This window comes from Passer domesticus, chromosome 18 (genome assembly GCF_036417665.1).
Source record: "Passer domesticus isolate bPasDom1 chromosome 18, bPasDom1.hap1, whole genome shotgun sequence".
Lineage (NCBI taxonomy): Eukaryota > Metazoa > Chordata > Aves > Passeriformes > Passeridae > Passer > Passer domesticus.
This window is the reverse complement of record NC_087491.1, coordinates 8,368,419-8,392,404: the sequence shown is the minus strand read 5'-3', so window position 1 is coordinate 8,392,404 and position 23,986 is coordinate 8,368,419. Positions and strand designations below refer to the sequence as shown.

At 54.2% G+C, this 23,986-nt stretch overlaps 1 protein-coding gene across 6 annotated transcripts in view; it reads right to left on the bottom strand.

Annotated features, from left to right (window-relative positions):
- Nucleotides 1–10,605, bottom strand: part of FUBP3 (far upstream element binding protein 3) — a 39,134-nt gene extending 28,529 nt beyond the window's left edge. For all 6 annotated transcript variants that reach the window (XM_064394134.1, XM_064394139.1, XM_064394140.1 and 3 more), the window contains exons 1-2: nt 10,448–10,605; nt 3,391–3,496 (exon numbers count right to left, since the gene is read on the bottom strand). In XM_064394134.1, coding sequence (XP_064250204.1) covers nt 3,391–3,496; nt 10,448–10,540 — 199 coding nt within the window. In that variant the 5' untranslated portion in view covers nt 10,541–10,605. The remainder of the gene's footprint in view (nt 1–3,390; nt 3,497–10,447) is intronic.
- Nucleotides 10,606–23,986: the final 13,381 nt, after the last annotated feature.

Sequence of the window (23,986 nt, the reverse complement as noted above, 5' to 3'; positions counted from 1 at the left end):
CTTTGAACAAAAGGAGGTTGCTTCTTTAAAGGTTATTCAGGATTAAACAAACTTATTAATCTGTGCTGGTAATTAGAGGGACCTTTTAATTAGAATAGAGGCCAGGGGCAGCAGTTGGCCCTTAGCCGGTGGGCTGGGGTCTGTCCTCAGCAGCAGCCACAGGCAAGATGCCACCAGGTCTCACTAAAGCTCACACTCACCTGTCCCTGGTGCTCCCCTTCACTCAGAAACATTAACCCCTGCAAGTGCCACAGAAATGCCAGCTGGGACTTCCCAGGAGCAGTACAAATAAACCTGATCTCTTCCCTGCACTACAGCTGTCTGCAGGATTACTTTCAAGTTGTTTCCAGAAAGGGGGAAAAAAAAGAAGCCAGGGAAAAGAGAAATAATCAGTGTCAAGCTCCATCTAACACCAGTGAGCCAGGTTTCCCATGCTGATCCTGCTGTCCTCAGTCAGATGAGGGTTATGTTAAGGAAGTGCAAAAAGCACTCACACATCCTGGTTTCTGACTCTATGATAAATCTGCTTTTCCTGGAAATGCTTGAAAAGCAGATGAATTTGTTTTGATCAATGCACTGACACCTGTCTCAAGACCACTTCCTCAGCTGGCATCAGGCAGCCACAGCTGTTTACAAAAACAGATGGGAAGAATTAGACTGTCCTGAAAGTCAGACAGTTCTCCTGTCACCTTAAGCACTTCCTCTGGAGACAATTTTTTCAGCAGTACTGGGAACAGTGATAATTTCCCAAGAGCTGCATGGGGATAAGGAAACAGTGAGACCTGCACCCAGCTGTGAACATGCAGTACACAGGGAAATTTCCCTCCAGATTTGTTTCCAACCCATCCAGAGCAGTAGAATGTATCCAAATCCACTATAAAATGCACTACAACATTTGTAGAGCATGTGTAACAACATAAATCACTTCTTGACAACAACATCTCCAAACTGTGCTTCACAAACAAGCAGAAAATGGAGAAGTGTGAGCATGAAATTCCAACACCCCTTGTTTGCAGCTAACAGAGAACTAAAAAATCATCCAAACAGAAAGTGCTTTCCTAATTTAAGTGTCCTATTAACAGCAACTTTCATCTTCCAGAAGTTTAAAGCTAAAGCTGCATTATAGACATTTAATTACATGGCAGCAAGTGCAGGTAGCCCAAGACCAAGATATGGATCACACACAAAGAGATACAGAGCAAGAAGCACACAGAGCTTCAGGAGCTGCTTTGCCAGGCTGCAGGGAAAGAACAGCACAGGAGGATTCCACATGTGGGGGGAACTCATCACACAGCTGCATCTCAGCACAGGACTCATTAAAACCATTAGAAACAAAGCCCAACATGACTCAAGCTGAAAGAAGTGCTACAGCCCTTATCCCTACCCTGACAATTCCTGCTTCTTTGTCAAATTCCAGCCCTTTAAAATATTACTTCTGTCCTTTCTCTTCTCCTTAAGAAACCTCACAGACCAGATTTTTGAGAGGGGAGTTGCACAAAGTTATATACAGATGTGTATGAACAACCCAAGGGCAAATACAGCATTGGAGCTACTTAAAAAAATTATTTTAAAATTTTTACTTTAAATTTACTTTAAAAACAGACAAGGTCCAGTGCTGAGGACAGGGTGAGCAGAACAACTGCTGATGCAGGAGTCAGGAACAGCCACGCTGGGAGGCTCTCAGAGGAACAACACCCACTCCATGGAGTTACCTGCACAGCAATGAAAGAAGAACCAGCAGCAAGGCACTTTTGTAGCCCAGACTGCTACTGTGCTGACAGGGTCTGTGTCAACACAAACTAGGCTCACCAAGTTCTAGGGCTCGTCAGTACAAGTTTAAGCACAAAGTCCAACCTGTCACTGCAGCACTACGACCAATTCACGTGGTACAAATTCCTAAAACCCATTTTGTCACGAGGGCAGATCTCCAGTTCAGCCTGATGAATCAATGAGAAACACAGGCAGGGCAAATGTTGTGAATGACTGCTTCCCAGAGGCTATTTTTACTCCTTGTCACACACAGCCACGTCCCAAAGCTCAGAGCTGTTCAGCATTCCCCAGCACCTTCCCCTGCAGAGCCAGCACACTCGGCAATGCCAGACCTCTGGCTTCTCACAAAAGGATGCTCCAGTCCAAGACACAAAGTGGGGGCTCACCCAGATAAATCCATTCTCTCCTGAAACCCCCAACCAAAGGAGCAGCAGCAACCTGGTGCTCAAATAGAGCCAAGAGCAGAGAACAGAAGTGGGTGGTGGCATGTGTTCAGAAAACAGTAATGTTAGCAAGCCAGAGGCTCCACATGAAAGAAACTTCTCCCCATGCACCAGCATGTTTTTTCAGACTGAGGAGCAGACGTGCAGCTATTTTCAGCCTTTGTATCAGACAGAAAAAAATTCTTTTCAAAATGAAGTGCTAGGCAGCAGCTTGGCTTATCTCCTCAGTACTCCTGAACATGTTCATGGGGGGAGACAATCACCCTGCAGGCTATGAGTGTCAGGAAAAATACCAGAGGAAATAGCAAAAAGGAAGACATAGCCATGGTTTTTATTTCTTCACAAGAAAAGGTGAGCTCTTTGCATCTATACAGCAGCAGATAATACAGTTTAAACACTTGTAACAATGCATATCATTAGATTTATAAAACCTAAAAAACTCTTGTTTTAACATTTTATGTTAGAACTCTTGTTCTAAAGAAGATAAGAAACTAGTAGCTTATTTTAAAATTGTAATAATTCATACAATATTGACTTATGACAGTTACCAGTTATGGTTCATGCAATAAACTATCCTTTGGCTATGGCAAATTTTAAATTCTTCAGAGAGTTCAGAATTCTCAAATAATAATGGAGAAAGCTAAGCTAATACAGAAGGTTTCCTCCCAACTTGCATCACCTTACACAAATACCCTTTTCTCCTTAGAATTCATGTACCAAGCAACCAGAACTTGACAGCACCTCAGCTCCTGGGCTGTGACTATTGCCACAGATGGAAAGGAACATGTGTAACACTGTCCCCACACATTACCTGCTCTCAGGAAAGAAGGGCATCAGGGAGGAACATGCACTGTGTACACCTGGTGCTCTGTATGTGGGCTCCAGAACAGGCCCAATGAACAAACCCTCCTCCCTCCCTCAACCAGCACAGACCAGGCTTTAAATGACACAGTTTGTTTGCTGATTCCCAAAGGTCATGAACTAACAAAGAATTGCTTCACATTAATACTAGTGCCTAAGAACACTGTGCAATCTAGGCAAGAGTAAACAGCACAGGGCATCTTGTATAAAAAAACACAGAGAAATCTGCATTTTCCATCCTTAAAACAGACAGCTGCCTCCACAGATGAATTTCAGGAGCTGCATCCACAAGACTGGTTAATCACAGGCAGCTTACCTCCATCATCCAGGGGCCGTTTCTGCACTCCATAACCGTAGACTGACGGGTCCACAAGGGTTGTGGAATTATTCAAGTGAGGAATATCTCCAATTTTAGCAGCAATCTATAAAAAGGGGATAAAATCATTATCAGCCACCACAACTAAACACTGTTTCTCCCAGTAAAGCTTTGACCCCAGGCCAATCTTCTCTCAGGTAGTTACTACATAGGTGGATTTGTAACAAGGTGCTTCATTTGTAAAGCAAACAATTTTCTGCTTGCTTTTAATATTTGCTTAATTAAGATAATATTCACTCAGTTCCTCTTCCTGATCACAAACAGCCCTGGAACATTATATTCAGGATTATTTGCTCAATGGACAGCTGACAAGCTAAGAGGAGGGTTCAAACTAACCCACCAGCTTTGTCCTGGAGAAGCTGCCACCTCCAGAGCTGTGTGGGAGGACATGTGCTTCCTCCTGCAGGCATGCATGCCCAGACACACAGAAATGCACACTCACACATCCCTGGGGGAGCAGAGGGAGAGAGAGGAAACACACAGCACAAGGACAGGTTTGGGAACAACCTGTCAAAGAGACTGGATCACTCTTGTTTACTGTGTGAGGAATAAGCCAGTGGGCAAACGATCAGTCCAGAAGTAGTTTCCATTTCCTGCAGTGGTCAGTACAGCACAAACACAACTCATGCTGCCTGTGCCTCTGCTTCCAAGCCTTGCAGAGGGGAAACTGCCATTCCTGCTGAGCCAGGATACAAGGAGTTTATTCACAGGAAAGAGGAGACAGACAGGTATCACAGTAAGGGACTAAGGTAAGCAAATAAACTGAGACACGCACTAAACATCACTTAATGCAAGTGAAAAATTAAGCTCATCTCCAGTGACATTTGGGGGACAGTTGTACAGGTGGGTGCTGACAGCACAAGCTCTTCCAGCTGCTAACTGGTGGAAACCCACCCTAGAAACAGCCAGGTGCATTCCCTGGGTGCTGCACCCCAGTTACCCCCTCCCAGGACAGGCAAACTGCAGTCTCACTGCTCCCTTTGCCTACATAAAGTATTTTGCTGTAATAAGCAAGTGCAGAACAAAGCAGTTACAGAGCAAACACCAAGCACACTGTATGCTACAACACTTGCTGCCTTTTCCAGCAAAAATAAAATCATTCAATCAAATCTTTACCCAGAGACTGATCTCACTCCATTAGAACTGGATTTCAGCAGAGAATAAGGAACAGGAGCAGATGAAAGAGCATTTTACACAGAGATGTTTTAAATGACCAATATAGATAAAGATTTCTAAAATTTGCATTTCACTGCAACAAAAAGACATCTACAGCAGCTCTGGTTGTTGACACTATCTTCTGCTGCAGTGGAACAAACAACTGCCCAAGATGCAGAACCACAGGGTACTGGAAAACTATTTGAAATACTCTTGAAAGATTGAGGGTACTGCTTTTAAAAGAGAACAGGAAACATTCTGTTCAATGCCTTCCATGAAAAGCACCCCAAGTTTGGACCATTTTCCCCTTATAGTCCATTCTGTCTTGTCTCCTTTTGGAAAGTCAGAAACTTTGCTGTGTCAGAAATGTCAGAGCTAGAGAATAAAATCCTCCTCTGGGACCAGCTGAAATCCTGAAGCTTTCATGACAAGCATTTTGTACATCAACATCTGCAATCAGTCCCCAGAAAGCTGGTTCTGAAAGCATTAACACACCTTGTCCTCTCCAGGAGGGAGGGCAGGTGATGCTCCATTCTTTTGTTAAATGTTGTCCTGCATCCATGGATTCAGCCCTTTGCCCTTTCCCCTCATGTTTGGGATGAAGAGGATTTCAATGAAATACAAAGAGCAGAAATGTTTTCTGACTACTTCAATGTTGAAACATAAATTTGAAAATATATTTTACAGCAATCTATTGACAGCTTTCATATGGTAACTTACAACATAGACCAAAAGGAACAGTGTCAGGTACAAACATATTTTGGGGACATTTAATTTCAACACCCTACTCAAGAACCCTTTCTGGTTATTTACCATGACTTACAAGTTATGGATGATCCTCTAGAGGTGAAATCACTCAGCACACACTCCAGGAAAAGAAAAAACCAGTCTGTGGATAGCAGAAGCTGGCTCAGGGAAGGAAGGCAGCCTGAAGCACCAAGGTGTTCAGGAGCAGCCTGCTGGCACCAAGGCTGTGTTCTCCCACCCCAGGGGAGCTCTGTGAACCCCTGCTCACACTGAGCACACAACGATCACCCTGGCACAGAACCCTCCAAGCAAAGGGCAAAGCAAGAGTGTTAAAGCAATTTTTACATTATCAGCTTTTAGGATATTTTCCTTTCCCCCCCTCCTTTATTTAAACTTGTACCCTTATCTCTAAAGCCTCCCAGCTGCCACTGGATTACAGGCAGACATCGGTGCCACCTCAGCACAGCAGGAAAATGCACCCTGCAAAATGAAGAGCTGAGCTTTCAGAGTACCTGTAGCAGCTAAAACACATCTTAACATCTCATGCCCAACTTAAAATGGGAGGCTCAGTTTTTATGACAGGTTCAGCAGGGAAGTAAGCACAAAAATTAGGACATGGCAAAAGCAAGCAGACCTAGCCCTTATCTGCCTCAATGACCTTGAGTAATGTACTGCTGTTAGCCACTGCTTTTGTCCTGCTCCATGTCAGCCTTAGGTTTTTTTCCTCCTTTTTTCTTCCCCTTAAACCCAATGCATCCATTTTTTCAAGCTCTGAAATACACTGGGGGAAAAAGCATCACTGTTTCTGCACCTAAATTCCCCAAAATAAAGCTCTCCAACAAAGACTGTAAAGGACAACACAAGCCCCAGCTGCAAATTGCACTGATAAAGCCAAGAAAAACAAATTAATATACAAATTTGTGTGAGATACAAGTTTTCTTACACTTTGCACTTCTGTTCTCCCATACATTTAACAGCCAGAAAAATGAGAATACAAAATGCAGGGTAACACAAAACCACTTCTAAACATGAAGCTTCTTTGCTAGGCACACTCAAACACCAATATCTGCAGAATTCAGCTTTCAAGAGAACAGGCCCAGCTTCTAGGAAAAACCTCTCCATAGTGCCCTGCAAAGAACAGCAAGAGATAAAATCACCAATTCTAGGTATTAGCAGGATTAAAAAAAAACACCAAAAGGCCCTGTCATCTGACCCTTCAGACTATTCTGGTCCTTGTGCTGCTCCTCCCATTCACTCAGCAGAACACTCGAGCTGGGGTGACAGACATTTCTGCAGAGCTCTGCAGAAAGCAGTAAAACCATCCACAACCATTTAAGCTTCATGCCACAGGTGGTATTCCTAAATACCAGAGTAGTTGGCAAAGCCTAAATCTATTTGAGCATGACCTGAAAAAGGACTCTGCAAGGGGGTAAAGAAAAGTTGTCCAAGACCCCTTCATCACCACGGAAGTTAAAGTTAGGGCCTGATACAAAGAGGGATTTCAAACACAACCTGCTGACTCTCAGTCAGTCTCAGGATATTCCCCACTTTTTTAGCCAGGATGGCACATCACAGGCTCACCAAGCCTCAGCCTCTCCTCTCCTCTCCTGAAGATTCCCAGAACCCCCAGCAAGACACTGTTTGGTCAATAAGAACAAAACTTAAGGACAGTCTGAGAGAAATTAATTTTAGTCTAAAGTACAAGCAGCTCTGCTTACTATTTGATCCCACTATTCAAAAGAGGAGCAAACGTCCTCTCTTTCTCTCCCCACCCCAAAATGCCACAGAAGAGCCAGCCTGCCTGGGAGCAACTGGACAGATCTGCCCCCACCTAAGAGCCACCAACCCACTTGAGACATGGTGCAGGAGATGCAGGACAGAGCAATTCAAAGTCCCAGCACTACCTTGAAAAAGTAGTTATCCATAAATCCCAAATATTTCAGAGTCCACAAAAATCCAGGCAAGTCCAAGCACAAACGCTGAAAGCAATGCAAGGTAATTTCTTTCAAATATATTCCAGGTTTCTATTCTATACTCCCATAATCATCTCACATCCCAGTGGCTCTGAGGAATGCAGCTACTTCCCTTTACTCAGGGAAGTCTTCCTTGTCCTGAAGTTATGTCCTTGCTTAGATATTCAGAACCAAGCACTGTATTCCACAGCCTGATTGTAATGTTGGGGCTCTCATGAGAACTGAATTTAGTAAATGTGATTACTGGTCTTACATGTGACACAAAACCTTGAAAGACTCAAACATGAAGCCAGGCATGACCAACCCATAAAGTAAAAACTGTGGCTGAATTTCTTTCCTCTGCTCCCTCATTCCCTTAGAGCAAAAGGAATACTCCAAAAAGGCCAAAGCCAGAACAAAAGCTGCAGCAGATCAGTACAGCTCAGACAAATACAACACCAAACAGCCTTGGTGGAAGCTCTGCCATCACCTCCAGAGAAACATCAGGTGTAGCTGCCTTTTCACTTTCCCAATTCTCAGCCAGGAAGTTCCATCACAGATTGCTTGGGTGCTGAGGCAAACATCCATCACCTGAGCAATGAAGAGCATTTTCAGTGACATTTGGCAGCAAGTCACTAGTGACAATCTAGTTCTGTGCAAGAGAAAACCACCTGCTCCCTTACCCAGCCTCTACAGAACTCAATTAAATCAGGTATTTCCACAGGGGAAGGAAATGTTTTAGCCCTCCAACAGTTCTTTTCATCCCACAAACATTAACAAAAAAAAATCATATTCAAGAGGCAGCAAACAACTCACTGCACAAAAATGTAGGACACTGCTCTCCCACAACCACGTGCAGAGCCCACATTTCCCAACACACTTGTTTCCAGGCTGAGACAGCCAGAAGGTTGCTGCTGGAATCTTCCAGTTTTAGGCTCATGGAAGCCCAGCACGTACAGAGTAACTGCAGCAAGCACAATGAACCTAAAAACAACAAAATCCAGTAAGTGACCAGAGCCAGGGCACAGAATTAGTTACTATTTCTTATTCCAGCTCCCTCATGCAGGGGTTGGGGTTCCACAGACCCCCCTACAAACATGATGAGAGCAGAGAGGCTGCTCCAGCTCAGATCCACCTGCAGTTTGTGCTGTTTGAGCCCAGGGTGCTCTGAGGCATCGCCCTTTATCCTGTGACTGAGCACCAGTGGTGCACACAGAGGGGTTTGGGTGGAAGGGACCTCAGAGCTCATCCAGCTCCACCTCTGGGTCACCTCCCACTGTCCCAGGCTGCTCCCAGCCCTGCCCAGCCTGGCCTTGGGCACTGCCAGGGTCCCAGGGGCAGCCACAGCTGCTCTGGGCACCCTGTGCCAGGGCCTGCCCACCCTCACAGGGAACAATTTTTTCCTAATATCTGACCTAAACACCCCCTCTTTCAGCCTGAGCCCATTCTCCCTTGTCCTGTCACTACAGCTCCTGATGGAAGAGTCCAGTCCCCCTCCAGATCCCAGAAGATGCTGTGGTGCCCCCATTCCACCTTCTCTTCTCCAGCTGAGCAGCCCCAGCCCTCTCAGTCTGGCTCCACAGGGCAGGTGCTCCAGAGCCCTGATCAACTTCATGGCCTCCTCTGGACTTGAAACACTCACAAAATCATTTCAACCACCTGCACTTCAACAGCAAATAATTATTTTCTTTCACACAAATGGGTTATTCAACTTCTTACAGGTGGTAGCATTATCAGACATTTAAATAAGGTGGTTTTTGCAATGAGAGGCCTCCAGTAAGACAGAATCAGGTCAAGACAAAGGCAGCACCTCTGCATTTAACTGCATCAAGCACAGAACACTGTCTGGGTGCTCAGCCATCACACCCCGAGGCCAGGGCCCTTCCCAGGGGCTGCAAGAAGCAAGGCCAGGCCTGTGCTGAGGGGAATCCCTGGCCCCAGAGCAGCTCCTGTGTGCTGGGAGGGGCAGGGGGTGGGTCTGCAGCAGCAGCACCCTGGGCAGGTCACTGCAGGCTGCACAGAACAGGGACTGCCTGTCCCTGACCCCGGGTGAGCTGAGTGAGGGGACAGCGCCTCAGCTCCACTGCAGAGGGCACCTGAGAGGCCTTGGGGTCCCTGTCAGTGAAATGACAAGAGGGGATTTCTCCCGCCCGGCCTGTAAAGCTGGAGAGAACACAGGCAGGCTCTTGGAGCACTTTGGGCTCTGTGCTGGCACCCAGCTGTGCTGAGCTCCTGCACGTGCAGCCACTGAGCACCAGTGCAGGGATGAAGCAAACCCCCAGGCAGAGCTGCAGCAGGGGATGGGAGGAACAGCCACGGCTCGAGCTGGGAGCAGCAGCTCCTTGTTCTGCAGCCTCTCTCCACAAACCAAGGAGCACTCAGACACCTGGACTGAAGGCAAGGCTGCTGATTCCTGCAGGTCTGGGCACTTGCACTGAAACTTCCCATTCCAGCACTGTGTTAGCTGTGGGTTCCTCAGGGCAGCACCCCAGTGCCCCCTCCCTGCAGGGAAGGCCAAGCTCCTGCTCTGCCAAGGTCTGTATTCACAGAATCAACTGGAAAATACCTCCGAGGCCATGGAGCCCGGCCTGTGGCTGATCACCACCTTGTCAAACACACTGAGGGCCACATCCAGGGTTCCCTCAAACACCCCCGGGGACGGGGACTCCGCCACTCCCTGGGCAGCCATTCCGATGTCCAATCACCCTTCTGCGAAGGAATTCCACAATGTCCCACCTAAACCTCCCCTGGCACGGCCTGGGACTGAGCGCTCCCGTCCTGCCGCTGGTTGCCTGGGAGACGAGCGACTCCCACCTGGGGACAGGCTCCTTCCAGGGAGCTGCCACCGTGACAGAGCCCCCGAGCCCCCCTTCAAAGACCCCCAGCCCAGAGCCTCGCCCCGGTGTGAAACCCGCCCCGGCACCGGCTCCCCGCAGCCACAGCCCGGCGGCACAGAAGGTAGGGCAGGTCCAGCCAGCAGCGCTGCTGCCCCGCCGCCGCTGTCAGAGCCCCGCCGCCCCTCAGGGCACGGCCCCGGCGCTCCGCTCTCGGGCAGCGGGGCCGTGCCCCGCCTCCGCTCCGCGGCCTAGCGGCGCCCCGCCGCCTCCTCCTGCCCGCCCCCGGCCCGCCGGCCGGCGCCTCACCTGCCGGGCCCGGTGCAGAGCGTCCACGAAGCCCTCGGGCTTGATCCCCACGGGCGCCGCGCTCTGGCTCTGCCCCTGCGCCAGCTCCGCCATGGCCCCGCCGCTCCGCCCGGGCCCGCGCCCGGAAAGGGAAGGAGCCCCCCGCTTCCGCCGGAAGTGCCCCGCAGGGGCGGGGCCGGGGGGCGCGCGGTGAGGGGCGGGGCCGCGCGGGAGCCGTGGGGTGGGGATGGGGGCGAGGGGCGGGGCCACGGCAGGCCACGCCCCCCTGGGGGACCCTGTGCCCGCCCCCGGGACGGACCCGGGGGGGGGGGGGGGGACAGGGGGGGACACGGCCCGGGGGACACGGGGGGACACGGGGGGACAGGGGGGGACACAGCCCTGGGGATAGGGGGGGACAGGGGGGGACAGGGGGGGATAGGGGAGGATAGGGGGGGATAGGGGGGGATATGGCCCTGGGGACACGGGGGGACAGGGGGGGATAGGGGGGGATATGGCCCTGGGGACACGGGGGGATAGAGGGGGGATAGGGGGGGATAGGGGGGGATATGGCCCTGGGGACACGGGGGCACAGGGGGGGACACAGCCCTGGGGACACGGGGGGACACGGGGGGACAGGGGGGGACACAGCCCTGGGGATAGGGGGGGACACGGCCCTGGGGACACGGGGGGACAGGGGGGGACACGGCCCGGGGGACACGGGGGGATAGAGGGGGGATAGGGGGGGATATGGCCCTGGGGACACGGGGGGACACGGGGGGATAGAGGGGGATAGGGGGGATTGGGGGGGACACGGCCCTGGGGACACGGGGGGATGGGGGGGGATAGAGGGGGATAGGGGGGGATAGGGGGGGATATGGCCCTGGGGACACGGGGGGACACAGCCCTGGGGACACGGGGGGACGGGGGGGATAGCGGGGGGATTGGGGGGATAGAGGGGACACAGCCCTGGGGACAAGGGGGGACACAGGGGGATGGGGGGGGGCATGGCCCTGGGGACACTGGGGGGGACACAGCCCTTCGGACATGGCCCTGGGAACACGGCCCTGGGGACACTGGGGGGGACACAGCCCTGGGGACACGGCCCTGGGGACCGGCAGCGCCGCTGGCCCGAACCCTGCTGTGCCCCTGGCAGCCCCTCCCGCCTGTGCCATCCCCTTCCTGACCGTGCCATCCCACCCACACCTATGGCCATCCTCTGCCTGCTCCTGCCATCCTCTCCGTGCCGTTCCATCCCACCCCTGCCCGTGCCACCCCATGCCAGGCTGTGCCACCGGAGCCCTCACTCAGCCCCTCCCTGGAACCCACGGTGCCCATTCCCTGCCTGCCTTGGTCCAGGTGTTTGATTGAGCACCACGTTCCTGACTCTCACGGCCTCGGCTGGGCACTGCCGTGGTGTTGGGGACACTGCCATGGTGTTGGGGACACTTTGCACCAGGATTCTGGGCGTGCAGTACTGCAAGCCCTGAGCGTGAAATTCAGCACCTGAGGGATGTCCCACAGAGCTCTGTGCTCCTCCTGGGATGTCCCACAGAGCTCTGTGCTCCTCCTGGGCTGGGTCTTGCCCTTTCCACTTCTGTGCATCCCATTTGTGCCTCCAGGAGCAGGCAGGAATTGCTGAGCTGATGGGGTGATCTGGTGGGAAGGGAACCCCTTCACTGGGTGCACTCTGCTCTGGTCACCTCCCCACACCTGGGCTGGCTGCTCCCTGCCTTTCCTCCTCTCAGAAACTGGGTCATTTTCCTGAGCAAAAAGTCCATTTGTTTTAGGGGAAAGGACACAGCCCATGGGGAAAGGATTTTAACCACGGAATGGTTTGGGTTTAAAGCTCTGCTGGTTCCACCTCCCTGCCTTGGGCAGGGACACCTCCCCTTAGCCCAGGCTGTCCAGAGCTCCGTCCAGCCTGGAGCACCCCATCACCTGGATGATCACCACGGCCATCCCATCATCTTCTGAACGTGGTGGAGCCAACATCTCCAGCCACCTCCTCCATCTCCCAGGGCTTTGCTGCTTCCTCTCTTGGAAACACCCAGAGACTTTGAATTTGGAGAATTTCCCCCTCCTGACTGGCTGGGAAGACCCAACGTACTCAGCACCAGCTGCCCCTTTCCCCAGGCATATCCTGGGTGGGGAATCACCCCCACTGCCCCACTTGGCTCCCAGGGGTGCCCTGTTCTGAGCAGGATCCACCCTGTGACCCTCCAGCTAATGCCAAAGTGGCTGAAAGGTGACCCAGACTGAAGCATAAAGCCACCAGGACAGGGGCAGGGAGAAGCTGGAACCTTCCCTATCAGACCCAGTGTGGTGCTCAGGGCTGTGAGAGCTGAATTTTGAGAACCTCAAGCCCTGGTAAGAGAAGGAAAATCCTCCTTGGCAGGAGCAGCTGAAGGACCAGGCTGCTGGGAGGGCGACAGCCAGCCTCAGCATCGGGGCTGGCAAGAAGAAGGCATCAGGCAGTGATGGAAAAGAGGGAAATTACAGGCCTTAAACACTTCCAGAAACAAATTTCTGATGTAAATCTTCCTTTAGAGGAATAAAAAAAAAAAAAAAAATAAAAAGCAAGGGAGTGATTCTACGCCTCCACCCCCGGCACACACACACCTTTGCACACACACACGCTGAAATTAGTTGTGACAGCTGAAATTCTCCACTCATCGGATGCTGTTTGACAGGGTACTTAAAAAAGGAGGAGGGAAGGGGAAAAATAAAAAAAAAAAAGAGAAGAAGAAGAAAAGGGAAAGTGGTTTGGTGTCGCACGGGGGAGGCAGAAGGGGGGTGATGTGGTGGGGGGTTTCAAGTGATACAAGACGCATAATTCAGGCTTCTTGGATTGCAAAAGCTCCTCTTACCTAAAGGGCCTGCTGCCTTTATTTTTATCCAAATGGCTCAATTACTGCAAAGCCCCACAGAGAAAATTATGGATGTTTGCCTCTATTTTTCTCCCCTTGTCTCGACAACTGTAGATATTTTGTTTTCCTTCTTTCCATCTCTTTTTTTATCTTTTTTTTTTTCCCCTCCCTTGTGGTGGTGGTGGGGGGTAGAAGGTGGCTGGGAATGAGGATGGGGAGATGTGGGGGGGCCGGGGTGAGGTGCTGGCATGTGGTGGCCCTGCCACCACCACACACCTTGGTCCTCTCTCCATCTCCCCTGCGTCACCTCGCACCTTTGGCTCCTCACATCCCCTTCTTCCCCACACCCCCACTCTTCTCCCTTCCTGCAGCCCTCTCTCCCTCTGTTCTCCCCCACCTCCCTCCTCTCCTTCCCCCTACTCTCCTCCCCACCACCCCCTCCCTGTGCCTCTCAAAGCCACCATAATAGCAGCTTGTTTGGCACTTCACTTGGTCTCAATGAGAAAATTCCCCTCTCTCCCTCTCTTTGCCTTCGTTATTTCCAAACCCTGCAATAGCTCCTTTGCTCAGGGCTGCGGGAAGTGCCCATTTTTCGACATTTTTCTTTGGCTTATGTTTGTCATCCTCTGAATTACCGCACCGGGGAGTCCAGTCAGCCCGACACCGGGCCCTGCTATTCACACCTCTCCTGCTCCTTCAGATCATGTAGGGAGAAATTAGTTATTTATTTCGAGCACCACTGCAATGCACTTCCCCACACAAGTGTTTGTTTTGATCCCCTGCTGGAAAAGGAGGCTCCAGGGGTCCGGCTGGAGATGCGCTGAGGGCAGGGCAGGGTGTGGGAAGATCCAGGGATTCCCAGGAAAGCTGTGAGCACAGAGCCCCCCAGCATGGTCCCCCGCCATGCTGAGCTGCCTTTCTGCAGGTCTGAGAGTTTCCAGGGGATGTTGTCTCATCAGGAAGTGTGTCTATCCGTGGTTTTACCTCTGGCACAAGGATCATCCCACCCCTGGATGGTCCAGCAGGCAGTGTGACCCAGGAGCCTCTGCCAAACGCTGAAAGGTTGGACAGATTTTATGGCTGGAAGAAGAAACTCTGTTCTGACACAGCCCATGCCACTGCTCGTGGTTTCCAGCCCTGTTCACCACCCGTTGTTTGCCCACCCTGTCCCAGTTTGCAGAGCAGGGCCAGCCCTGCATCAGCAGCCAGCCTGTTGTACCAGGGCGGCACGGACTGGGAACATCCTCCAGCTCAGGATGGGAGATGGGAATGACCCTGCCATCCTTGGAGGGCGTGATCCGCCTCCTCTCCTCCCTGTGCCCGGGAGTTCCCATTGCAGACCGGGCTGTGGCTCCGTGGTGAGGATGCTGCCAGTGCTCCTGAGCCCCTCCCCGTGTGGAGATGCCATGGCCAGGCACAGGCAGCCCTGGCACTGGCACTGGCACCAGCAGGCTGCAGGGAAGGGGCCCAGGGAGCTGCAGCTTTAAAGAAAGAAGAGGAGCAGCGGGAGGACGAAAATGCAAAATTGGCCCAGTGGGTAGACCTGCTATTTAAGAGCAGTTGAGAAAGGAGCAGGAGGAATTACAGGAGAAATGATAGTGTCCTGACAGCTGCCATTTCCCACCGCCAGTCTCCCCTAATGGAGTCCTAATGTAGTGGTGGGCTCTGCGCTGACAGCCCAGCCCGACACAGGGCTCGTCTTTGTGCGGGTGACAGATGGGACAGTCCGGCCACAAACCTGTAATCCTCTGATTCCTGTCCTCTGATTCCTGCCGCCGCTGGCTCCGCTTAACCCCTTCCTGCCCAGCACCCGTGCTCTGCCAGGTGTGTGGGGTCTGACCGGCCCACAGGGACCCCCATGGCAGAGCAAAGGAATGGGAATGGGAATGGGAATGGGAGTGGGAATGGGAATGGGAGTGGGAGTGGGAATGGGAATGGATACGGGAATGGGAATGGGAATGGAAGTGGGAAAGGGAGTGGCAGTGGGAATGGGAATGGGAACAGGAATGGGAATGGGAATGGATACGGGAGTGGGAATGGGAATGGAAGTGGGAATGGGAATGGGAACAGGAATGGGAATGGAAGTGGGAATGGGAATGGATACGGGAGTGGGAATGGGAATGGAAGTGGGAAAGGGAGTGGCAGTGGAAATGGGAATGGGAACAGGAATGGGAATGGAAGTGGGAATGGGAATGGATACGGGAGTGGGAATGGGAATGGAAGTGGGAAAGGGAGTGGGAGTGGGAGTGGGAATGGGAATGGGAATGGGAGTGGGAATGGGAATGGGAGTGGGAATGAGAATGGGAATGGATATGGGAATGGAAGTGGGAATGGGAATGGAAGTGGGAATGGGAGTGGGAATAGGAATGGGTATGGGAAGGGGAGTATGAATGAGAATGGATACGGGAATGGGAGTGGGAATGGGAGTGGGAATGGGAATAGGAACAGGAATGGGAGTGCGAGTGGGAATGGGAATGGGAACGAGAATGGAAATGGGAATGGGTAGAGGAATGGGAATGGAAGTGGGAGTGGGAATGGAGGGCAGCTGCCTGCATCTCCCGCCTCATCCCTTGGCTGCCGCCGGGGCAGCGTGGCAGAGGCTCAGCCCGGCCACTGAGCCGGAGCAGGCGGCAGCACGAGTGCCCGTGTGAGGCTCGGACTCCGCCCTGTGCCGTCCCTGTGCCGCTCTGCCCTGTGACAACTGACTGAGCAGGTGAGCAGGGCAGGTGAGCAGGGCAGGTGAGCAGGGGAAGGTGAGCAGGGGAAGGTGAGCAGGGGCAGGTGAGCAGGGGAAGGTGAGCAGGGGAAGGTGAGCAGGGGAAGGGGAGCAGGGCAGGTGAGCAGGGGAAGGTGAGCAGGGGAAGGTGAGCACGGGCAGGTGAGCAGGGCAGGTGAGCACGGGCAGGTGAGCAGGGCAGGTGGGCAGGGCAGGTGAGCAGGGGAAGGTGAGCAGGGGAAGGGGAGCAGGGCAGGTGAGCAGGGGCAGGTGAGCAGGGCAGGTGAGCAGGGGAAGGTGAGCACGGGGCAGGTGAGCAGGGCAGGTGAGCAGGGGAAGGTGAGCAGGGGCAGGTGAGCAGGGCAGGTGAGCAGAGACAGGTGAGCAGGGGCAGGTGAGCAGGGCAGGTGAGCAGGGCAGGTGAGCAGGGGAAGGTGAGCAGGGGAAGGTGAGCACGGGCAGGTGAGCACGGGCAGGTGAGCAGGGGAAGGTGAGCAGGGGAAGGTGAGCAGGGGAAGGTGAGCACGGGCAGGTGAGCAGGGGAAGGTGAGCAGGGGCAGGTGAGCAGGGGAAGGTGAGCAGGGCAGGTGAGCAGGGGAAGGTGAGCACGGGCAGGTGAGCAGGGGAAGGTGAGCAGGGCAGGTGAGCAGGGGAAGGTGAGCACGGGCAGGTGAGCAGGGGAAGGTGAGCAGGGAAGGTGAGCACGGGCAGGTGAGCAGGGGAAGGTGAGCAGGGCAGGTGAGCAGGGGAAGGTGAGCACGGGCAGGTGAGCAGGGGAAGGTGAGCAGGGAAGGTGAGCACGGGCAGGTGAGCAGGGAAGGTGAGCACGGGCAGGTGAGCAGGGGAAGGTGAGCAGGGCAGGTGAGCAGGGGAAGGTGAGCACGGGCAGGTGAGCAGGGCAGGTGAGCAGGGACAGGTGAGCACGGGCAGGTGAGCAGGGGCAGGTGAGCAGGGGCAGGTGAGCGCGGGGCAGGTGTGCTCAGTGCCTGCAGGGAGGGCTCCGGGCTGCCTGCCCAGCACAGCGCCCACAGGCAGCCTTCCCACTATCTGGCACTGTTTCTGGACCTCCTTGCCTGCCTCAAATTCGCCCCAAACCCGGTGTGATTGGGTGGCTGTAAGATAAAAGGTGTGACAGTTCCCCGCCCCCAGAGCAGGCGGCAGTGAAGGCACGCTGCTCCTGTCCTGCTCCCCAGGATGCCGAGGGTGGCAGCAGGAGAAGCTGTCCAAGTTTTTCTGCAGAAAAATAAATAAATGCAGCTACTGCACATACTTCTCTCTCTCTGGGGGAAAAGGCTGGGTCTCCTGCTTGCAGAGGGGGAGATTAACCATCCTCTGATCTCTTTCTTATACCTCAAAGGACCCAAAGGATTCCTCAGGAGGGTTTTTTGGATGCTTCTTCATTAGGCAAAGGTCCAAACCTCTCTGCCTCCCTTCCAGCATTGAAGCATCTCTCCCTTGCACCCTCTCTGCCCTCCATCAGGCACCTGGATCTCCATCTCCTCCAGTGATGGCATCCCTCTAAGCTGCAACAAAGCTCTCTCCCATCACATGGGGCAGCCAGCTCTTCCAGCCTTCAGCTGCAGAGCCACAGCCCAGAGTCTCACCACGGAGCTAAAAGTCACCGGTCTGGCAGGGTGGCACCCATCTCATCCCCCAGAGCTCCCATGCCACTGCAGCTGCCTGCTGCCCTCCTGCCTGCTTTCCTTCCCAGGGAGGAATTAGCAGGGAGGACAGGGTCCAGGGAGCTCTGCTGCATCCATCTGCTCATCCATCCTGCTGCAGAGCGAGGGCTGAGCAGAGCCCCAATCCTGGCTCTGTGACCATCCTCTCCAGGCTGTGGGGAGCAGAAACACCCCAATCCCTCTGCCCCACCACACCCTGCAGAGCAGCTGAGACCCCCAGGGCCAACCCTGGTGGGTGCTGAGGGTTCCCATCACCCTGGGGTTGCTGGGGAGCCGTGGTCCCTGGCAGCACTGGAGCCTCCTTGGCAGGAAAGCGCAATGCGGCGCGCGCGGGTCCTCGGCACAATTAGCCAACAAGTGGCTGTTTTGTGAGGGATTGTTGCTGATGTGTTTTAAGTGGCTTTCTGAGTGGAAAATGTGAGGCGCTGGAGAGGCCGGCACACAAAGAGGGGGATGCATTAGGTTTTATTGGTCTGCTTCGCACACATCTGACATCACTCCACGGAGCAAGTTCTGCCTGGCTTTAGGGAAAATGAAAAATAGAGCAAGAAAAAGCGGCCGAGGGTACAGGGGCGGGGGAGCGCCGGTGATTCAAGCAGGCAAGTGGGGGCTTAATAGCAGGAGACACTGGAGCAAACTGTGTCAACCAGATGGGACCCGGGTGCCGCGGGAGGAGAGGGGAATTAGCCAACCCGCGCTTTGTTCCCGCAGAAAGCGCGGCCCTCTCCCCCCAGGAGCTGCCTACATGTGATATAATACAGCCCCTTTCAGCCGCTAAGCTGGCCAAGGACAAAAGTCACCAATAAATAGCGAGAGGGCGAGGCTGAAAGCAAAAGGCAGAGTTGCCAAGAGCCCCCTGCTTTTCTCCTCGGGCTGCCCGAGCTGCCGGGCATCTGCCCTGGCTGCTGGCACTGGGAGCGTGGGCATGGCCCTGGAGGTGCTGGGGGTGGTTCTGTGGGACAGGAGGGGTTCTGGAGACATGGTGCCTTCAGCAGGGGTGATGGAGCCTGTGGGGTGGTGTTGGAGTGTTGCCCATGTGTTCTTTGCCTTGATTCCCTGAGCCAAGCCATAAAAGCAAGAGTGCTCACGCCTCGGGCATCCCCCAGAGTGCAGCAAGAAGGGCTGGAGGCTGCTGTCCCAGCCAGGTCTCTCACTGCTTGCATGTATTAAGTTGATGATTGTCCTTTACTGTCACTTCCAGGCTTCTATAAAGGCAGCCCCAGCATCAAATAGAACAGTTTCAAAACCCCTCATCCAGGCCCAAACACCACGAGCAAGAAGCAGATCCTCCAGAGCAGCCCCACCCCTGCTGAGCAGGGGGTTTGAAGGCTGAAGCCATCCCAGCCCCTCAGGTTTTGAAGGCAAAGATGTCACAACCACTGTGCCCCAGTGCAGAGCGTGAGACCCACAAACTGGAAGGAGGAGACCCCAAACATCTCTGGTCTGAGCTCCACCCATGATTAAAGGTCTTCCTCCCTTCCCAATCCCCAGAAACGACCCAGCCCAGCTAAGCATTAAACCAGCCATGGGGCTGTGCAAACAAGCGGGATCCCCTCATCCCCTCCTTTCCCTGGAGGGATCTTCCTTACTCTTGCAGAAATATTGATCCAGATAAACCAGGGAGACACATTAGGTGCCCCGGGGAGGGTCAGGAGATCAGCAGCTCAGCTGGGCCCCTGCTGCCCACGGGGTCCAGCCATGCAGGACCAGGGTGGGCAAGGGGAGGACTGAGGGCCTTGGGAAGCTCCTTATGCCATGGAAGGGGCCAGGGCCAAAGTGCTTTAGCCAAGGGGAGGTAAAACAAATCGATGAGGGGCCGCTGTGACACGCTGACCCTGGCGCTGAGCCGTGGCTTTAAGGCGTGACAGTAAATCTGGGAGGGGGGCTCAGAGGCAGATGGCTGCAGGGGGGAGTGAGAGAGGGCTCTTACTGGTGGGACAAGGGAAGGGCAGGAGCTCCCAAACTGAGCAGGGCCAGCAAAGCCCCCAGGGAAGGAAGAGGAGGTGGGAGAGGGGAGCTTGGATGCTGACATGAGGATGGGTGATGCCTCTGCCATGACCAGGGTGCTGCTCAAAGCTGAGGATCACTCCTGGTGGTGGTCCAGACCAGAGGGCTGCGGGGTGCTGGAGCTGAGACACCTCGAGGCTTGCTCCAAACCCATTTCCAGGTGAGGAGAAGCATCCCTGCTGAGTGGAGGTCTCGGTTTCCAGCCTTCCTCTCCTCACTCCCACCCCCCTGCCGAAGCCAGAGCAGAGGGCAGGGAGGCACCAACGGCTGCGGATCCTGTTACCTGCGGCCAACAAAACCTACCTGTCCCTTCCCAGCCACTCCCCCTGCCCCCTCTCCGGGGGGGACAGAGCAGAAGGAGCCCCTGGCCCTCCCTGAGCATCGCTGGGTCACTGCCTGCCACGATCGAGTGACCAGATGGACGGAGGGCTCGGGGCGCAGCCTCCTCTGTGGGTCCCTTGTCCCTCCCTGAGCCGGCTGGGCTTTGACGCTCTGTCCCCCCGGGGCAGCCTTTGTCAGGGGCGTGCAGAAGGGCCCCTGTGTCCCTCTGATCCGGCCCCACAGCAGCGTGTCCCAGCCGGAGCATAAAGCTGGCTTTCAGGGACCCGGCGTTGGGAAACTCCCGGGGAAGGAGCGAGGGAGCTTCTTGTTAAACGGGGAGACAAAGCCACCTTGTTAAGGGCTTTACAAAGGCAACCATCTCTCCCTTGCCTGGGAAGCTCAGGAATGGTGACTCCCAACCTCACCGGGGGGATGGCTTTGCCCTGGAAGGATGGGAACACTCAACAGCCGTGCTGTGCTGCAGCCCCTGACCCGTGCGCCGAGCCCAGGGCACCTTCTGCACTCCCATCAACCACTGGAGCCTCATCTCCACACGAAAATGGGAACCAGCCACTCATTGTGGGGACTCCTGTAGCTTTCCCAAGAGTGCTCCGTTGCTATCAGTGTCCCTGCTTGAGGGGACACCATCCATCTGCACAAAATGCTGAGCAGCATGAGAGGATTTTCTGTCCCTCCTTTGGGAGAGGTGGTCCAGGGTCCCCTCCTACACACCCCACAGATGGGAGATGGAGCCCCAGGAAGGGATGTGATATGGACACAGTCCCACAGGGCACAACCACACAAGACCTCCCTGCTTCCCTCCTGCAAAACAACTTTTTTTTTTTCCTTGAATGGACCCAGCAATGCTTTTCCTTGCCCAACAAAATAAAGTTCAAGCAAAAACCCGTCAGCCCCACAGCTGCTCTATCTCTCCAGGAATTTTCTCTTAAAATCCATCTATCCTTACTGTCTTTTGCAGGAAAAATCCCTGCCCCAACAAGGCTACCACAACCCTTGGCATGACTTTTGTGGGCTCTGATGGTCACTCAGCCTCTGATGGGCCCCCACCAAGCCCTTGGGCTCCCCATTTTACAGCCCACATCGGGGGGCTCCACGCACCTTGGCCATGTCCGAGCCCCTGGGATGTGCTGCACACACCTGTGCATTGTTCTGAGCTGTTCTTGGCAGTTCATGCTCAAATCCACATGCATATTAAACCTCACAGCTGGTAATTACCTCTGCCTTCAGAGAAACGGGAAAATGGATTATGCCACTGGCATCCAGCAGGATGTGATAGCCAGGGATGGCTGGGCAGCTTCAAAACACAGAGCCCCCTGGGCCCCGAGCCCATCTGGGTGTGATGCACAAGGGGAAGGGGAAGGGAAGACCTGGCTCTGCAGCAATCCTGAGGGATGGGCAAAACAGGACAAGTTCCAGGTGGGGAGTCCCACCCAGCAGCAAGTGTGATGCCAAAGAAGCCAAATCAACAGCAAGGAGCTGCCACCCTTGCTCTTCCCTGCCTCCTTTCCATGTGTGCAGGTGGCACTTTGGGGGTCCACATCTCTCCTGGCATCATCCCCACATTCTTCTCCTCTTCTCCCTGGGGAGCTGCTACCTCTGGAGAACACATTACCTCCTCTTCTTTGGCCCAGCACCTGTGAGCAGCTGTGTGGTGACACCGGGGGTGCCAGCTCTTCACTGGGAAGCCCCAGCCACAGCCCTGTGCCCCATGGAGCCAGGCTGGAGGCAGCTCTCCCTCCTCAGGACAGCAGTAAATTGGAGTGCTGCAGCTTTAAAGAAGTGTGTCTGCTCCTTGGCAGGGCTGGTGGCAGCGGGGAGAGCCAGAGGACACCTGCAGAGATCCTGTACAGCTGGGGAAGATTAGCCTTTTCCACTAGACAAGACCCATTACCATGTTCCAATATACCATCACTTCCGCTAGGAGAGCCTGCAGATGAGATATCGATTGCAGTGACCCCGGCCAAGCCCTCACCAGAGCCTGGGAGGGTGGCAGAGCAGCCCCATGGCAGAACCCGGGGTGCAAAGAGGGGCTGCACTCTCCCAAAGGCATCCCCAGGGGTGGCAAGGGGCTGGAGTGATGGGTGATGCTGTGGGGGATGCACAGAAGAGCCTCAAGGCCCAGCAGGGACCCAGGTCCCTTCCCAGGGTCACTCTGGGCTCTTCCCAGTGCAGCTCTGTCCTGGGAATGGGGAGCCCCCAGCCCAGCTTCACTGCCCTCAGGGCCACGTGGGTGCTGCAGAAACAGTTTTGTCACCTTAGAGGACAAAATATTCCCCCAAAAACCTCTCTGCTGGGGACTTACAGGTGGTTCAGGAGGTGCTCACAGAGTGCTCCTCGCCCACTGCTTTTCCCACCTGGCAGTCCCAGTCCCTGAAACACATCCCTGAGACACAACGGGGTGGAAGGATGCTGAGAAACCACCAAAGCTTGGGAACTGGAAGGGCTGATGGCAATTAGGGCAGCAAGGTAATTAAATGTGGTGTCTGTCTCGCAGCATCCTATCACTGCAGCCCAACAGGAAGCGCAGGCACTTTGGTGGGTGTCCTCTATGCATTGAAATGATGATTTCTGAGAGTTTTTTCCCTTCTCCAAGACTCACACCGGGTTTGACTTGGCTTTTTGAATACACTGAGCTCTGCCTTACCAGCACAATCCCCTTGCAGCCCAGTTGGAAGCAGCAGCTGGAAGCTGGCACGTGATACTCCTCCAAGGCTGAGGTGTCATGTCCATCACCGACTCTGAGAGCATCCCTGTGCTTCCTGAGGAGCTGCCACGGCAGAGCATCCTCTGCCCTGAGCCAAAAACCTCACTGGGGCAGCCAGGATTCCCTCAGATCTGGGCTCTGGTGTGAGTGCTGGAGGATATTCCACGAGTGGGAGTTAAATGGCTTTTTCCAGGTGATGATTTAAGCACCCAGCAGGCCCAATGAGCTCTCACAGAGCTTTTCTAGCATTTCTCAAGCTTTGAGGCACAAGAAGCTTCTGCTGAGACACTTTTTTGTTTTGTTGAATTTTCCCTCCAAAAAAAAAAAAAAATATATCAGCTCCTCATTGCACCAAGTTGTTTCAAACTCCACTTTTCCATCGGGATGCTCTACCACACTCAAGGATGGGCATGGGAGGGAACTCTCACAGCTCCCAGGGCTCCTCATTGTCCCATGGGCCACCACAGCGTCCATCCCTGGTGTGTGGAAGGGAAGCAGCTCTGTTCCCGTGGTTTTGTGGATGATTCTGCAGGAGAAGGCTCCTGATGAGGTTCCAAACCCTTCCCACACCTGAGAATGAGCTGCTGTGGGGTGAAAAGGGCTCCACACTGGGCAGCCAGCCAGGGTGGCTGGTCAGCACAACCCGCTGGCCACCAGCCCCCCTGGGGCTCCTGCAGGACCCCACGTGCAGCTGCTCTTGCAGCATGGACTTGCTGCTGAAAGCAGTGGGATTAAGGGAATGGGGTGGCCCTGCAGAGCATCCCCATAGCCCACAGGGCTTGGACAGGCTCCACCAGCCCAGAAAACCATTTCTCTCCCCTCTCCTGACAGCCCTCTGCTGCTTTCTCCTCCCAGGATGGTCGCTGCGAGTAATAGCAGGGAAATTCACATCCAAGCTGGGAAAATAACATGTTATTTTCCCGGCTGTGATGTCAGAGCTTGTCACACTTGCTGGCTTGGCAGCAGAGTGGGCAGGGCACGCCTGGACGTCCCCAAATGGCCACTTGGCCTGACTGTTCTGTAGGGGCTACTAAAATGTGCCCCTTTTTGGTGGCAGCTCTGCTTTTGCTCCCCAAACACGTTGGGAAGCAGCACATTCCTGCTGCTGGGCTGGGGCTGCCCAGCTCCCTGCTGGCTGTGCTTGGAGCACCCCAGTTCCAGGGAGCATCTCTGCTCCTGTCCTGGGGACACCCAGTGTGGGGATGTCCCAAACCATGTCCTTCCCCAGTCCCAGCCGTGCTG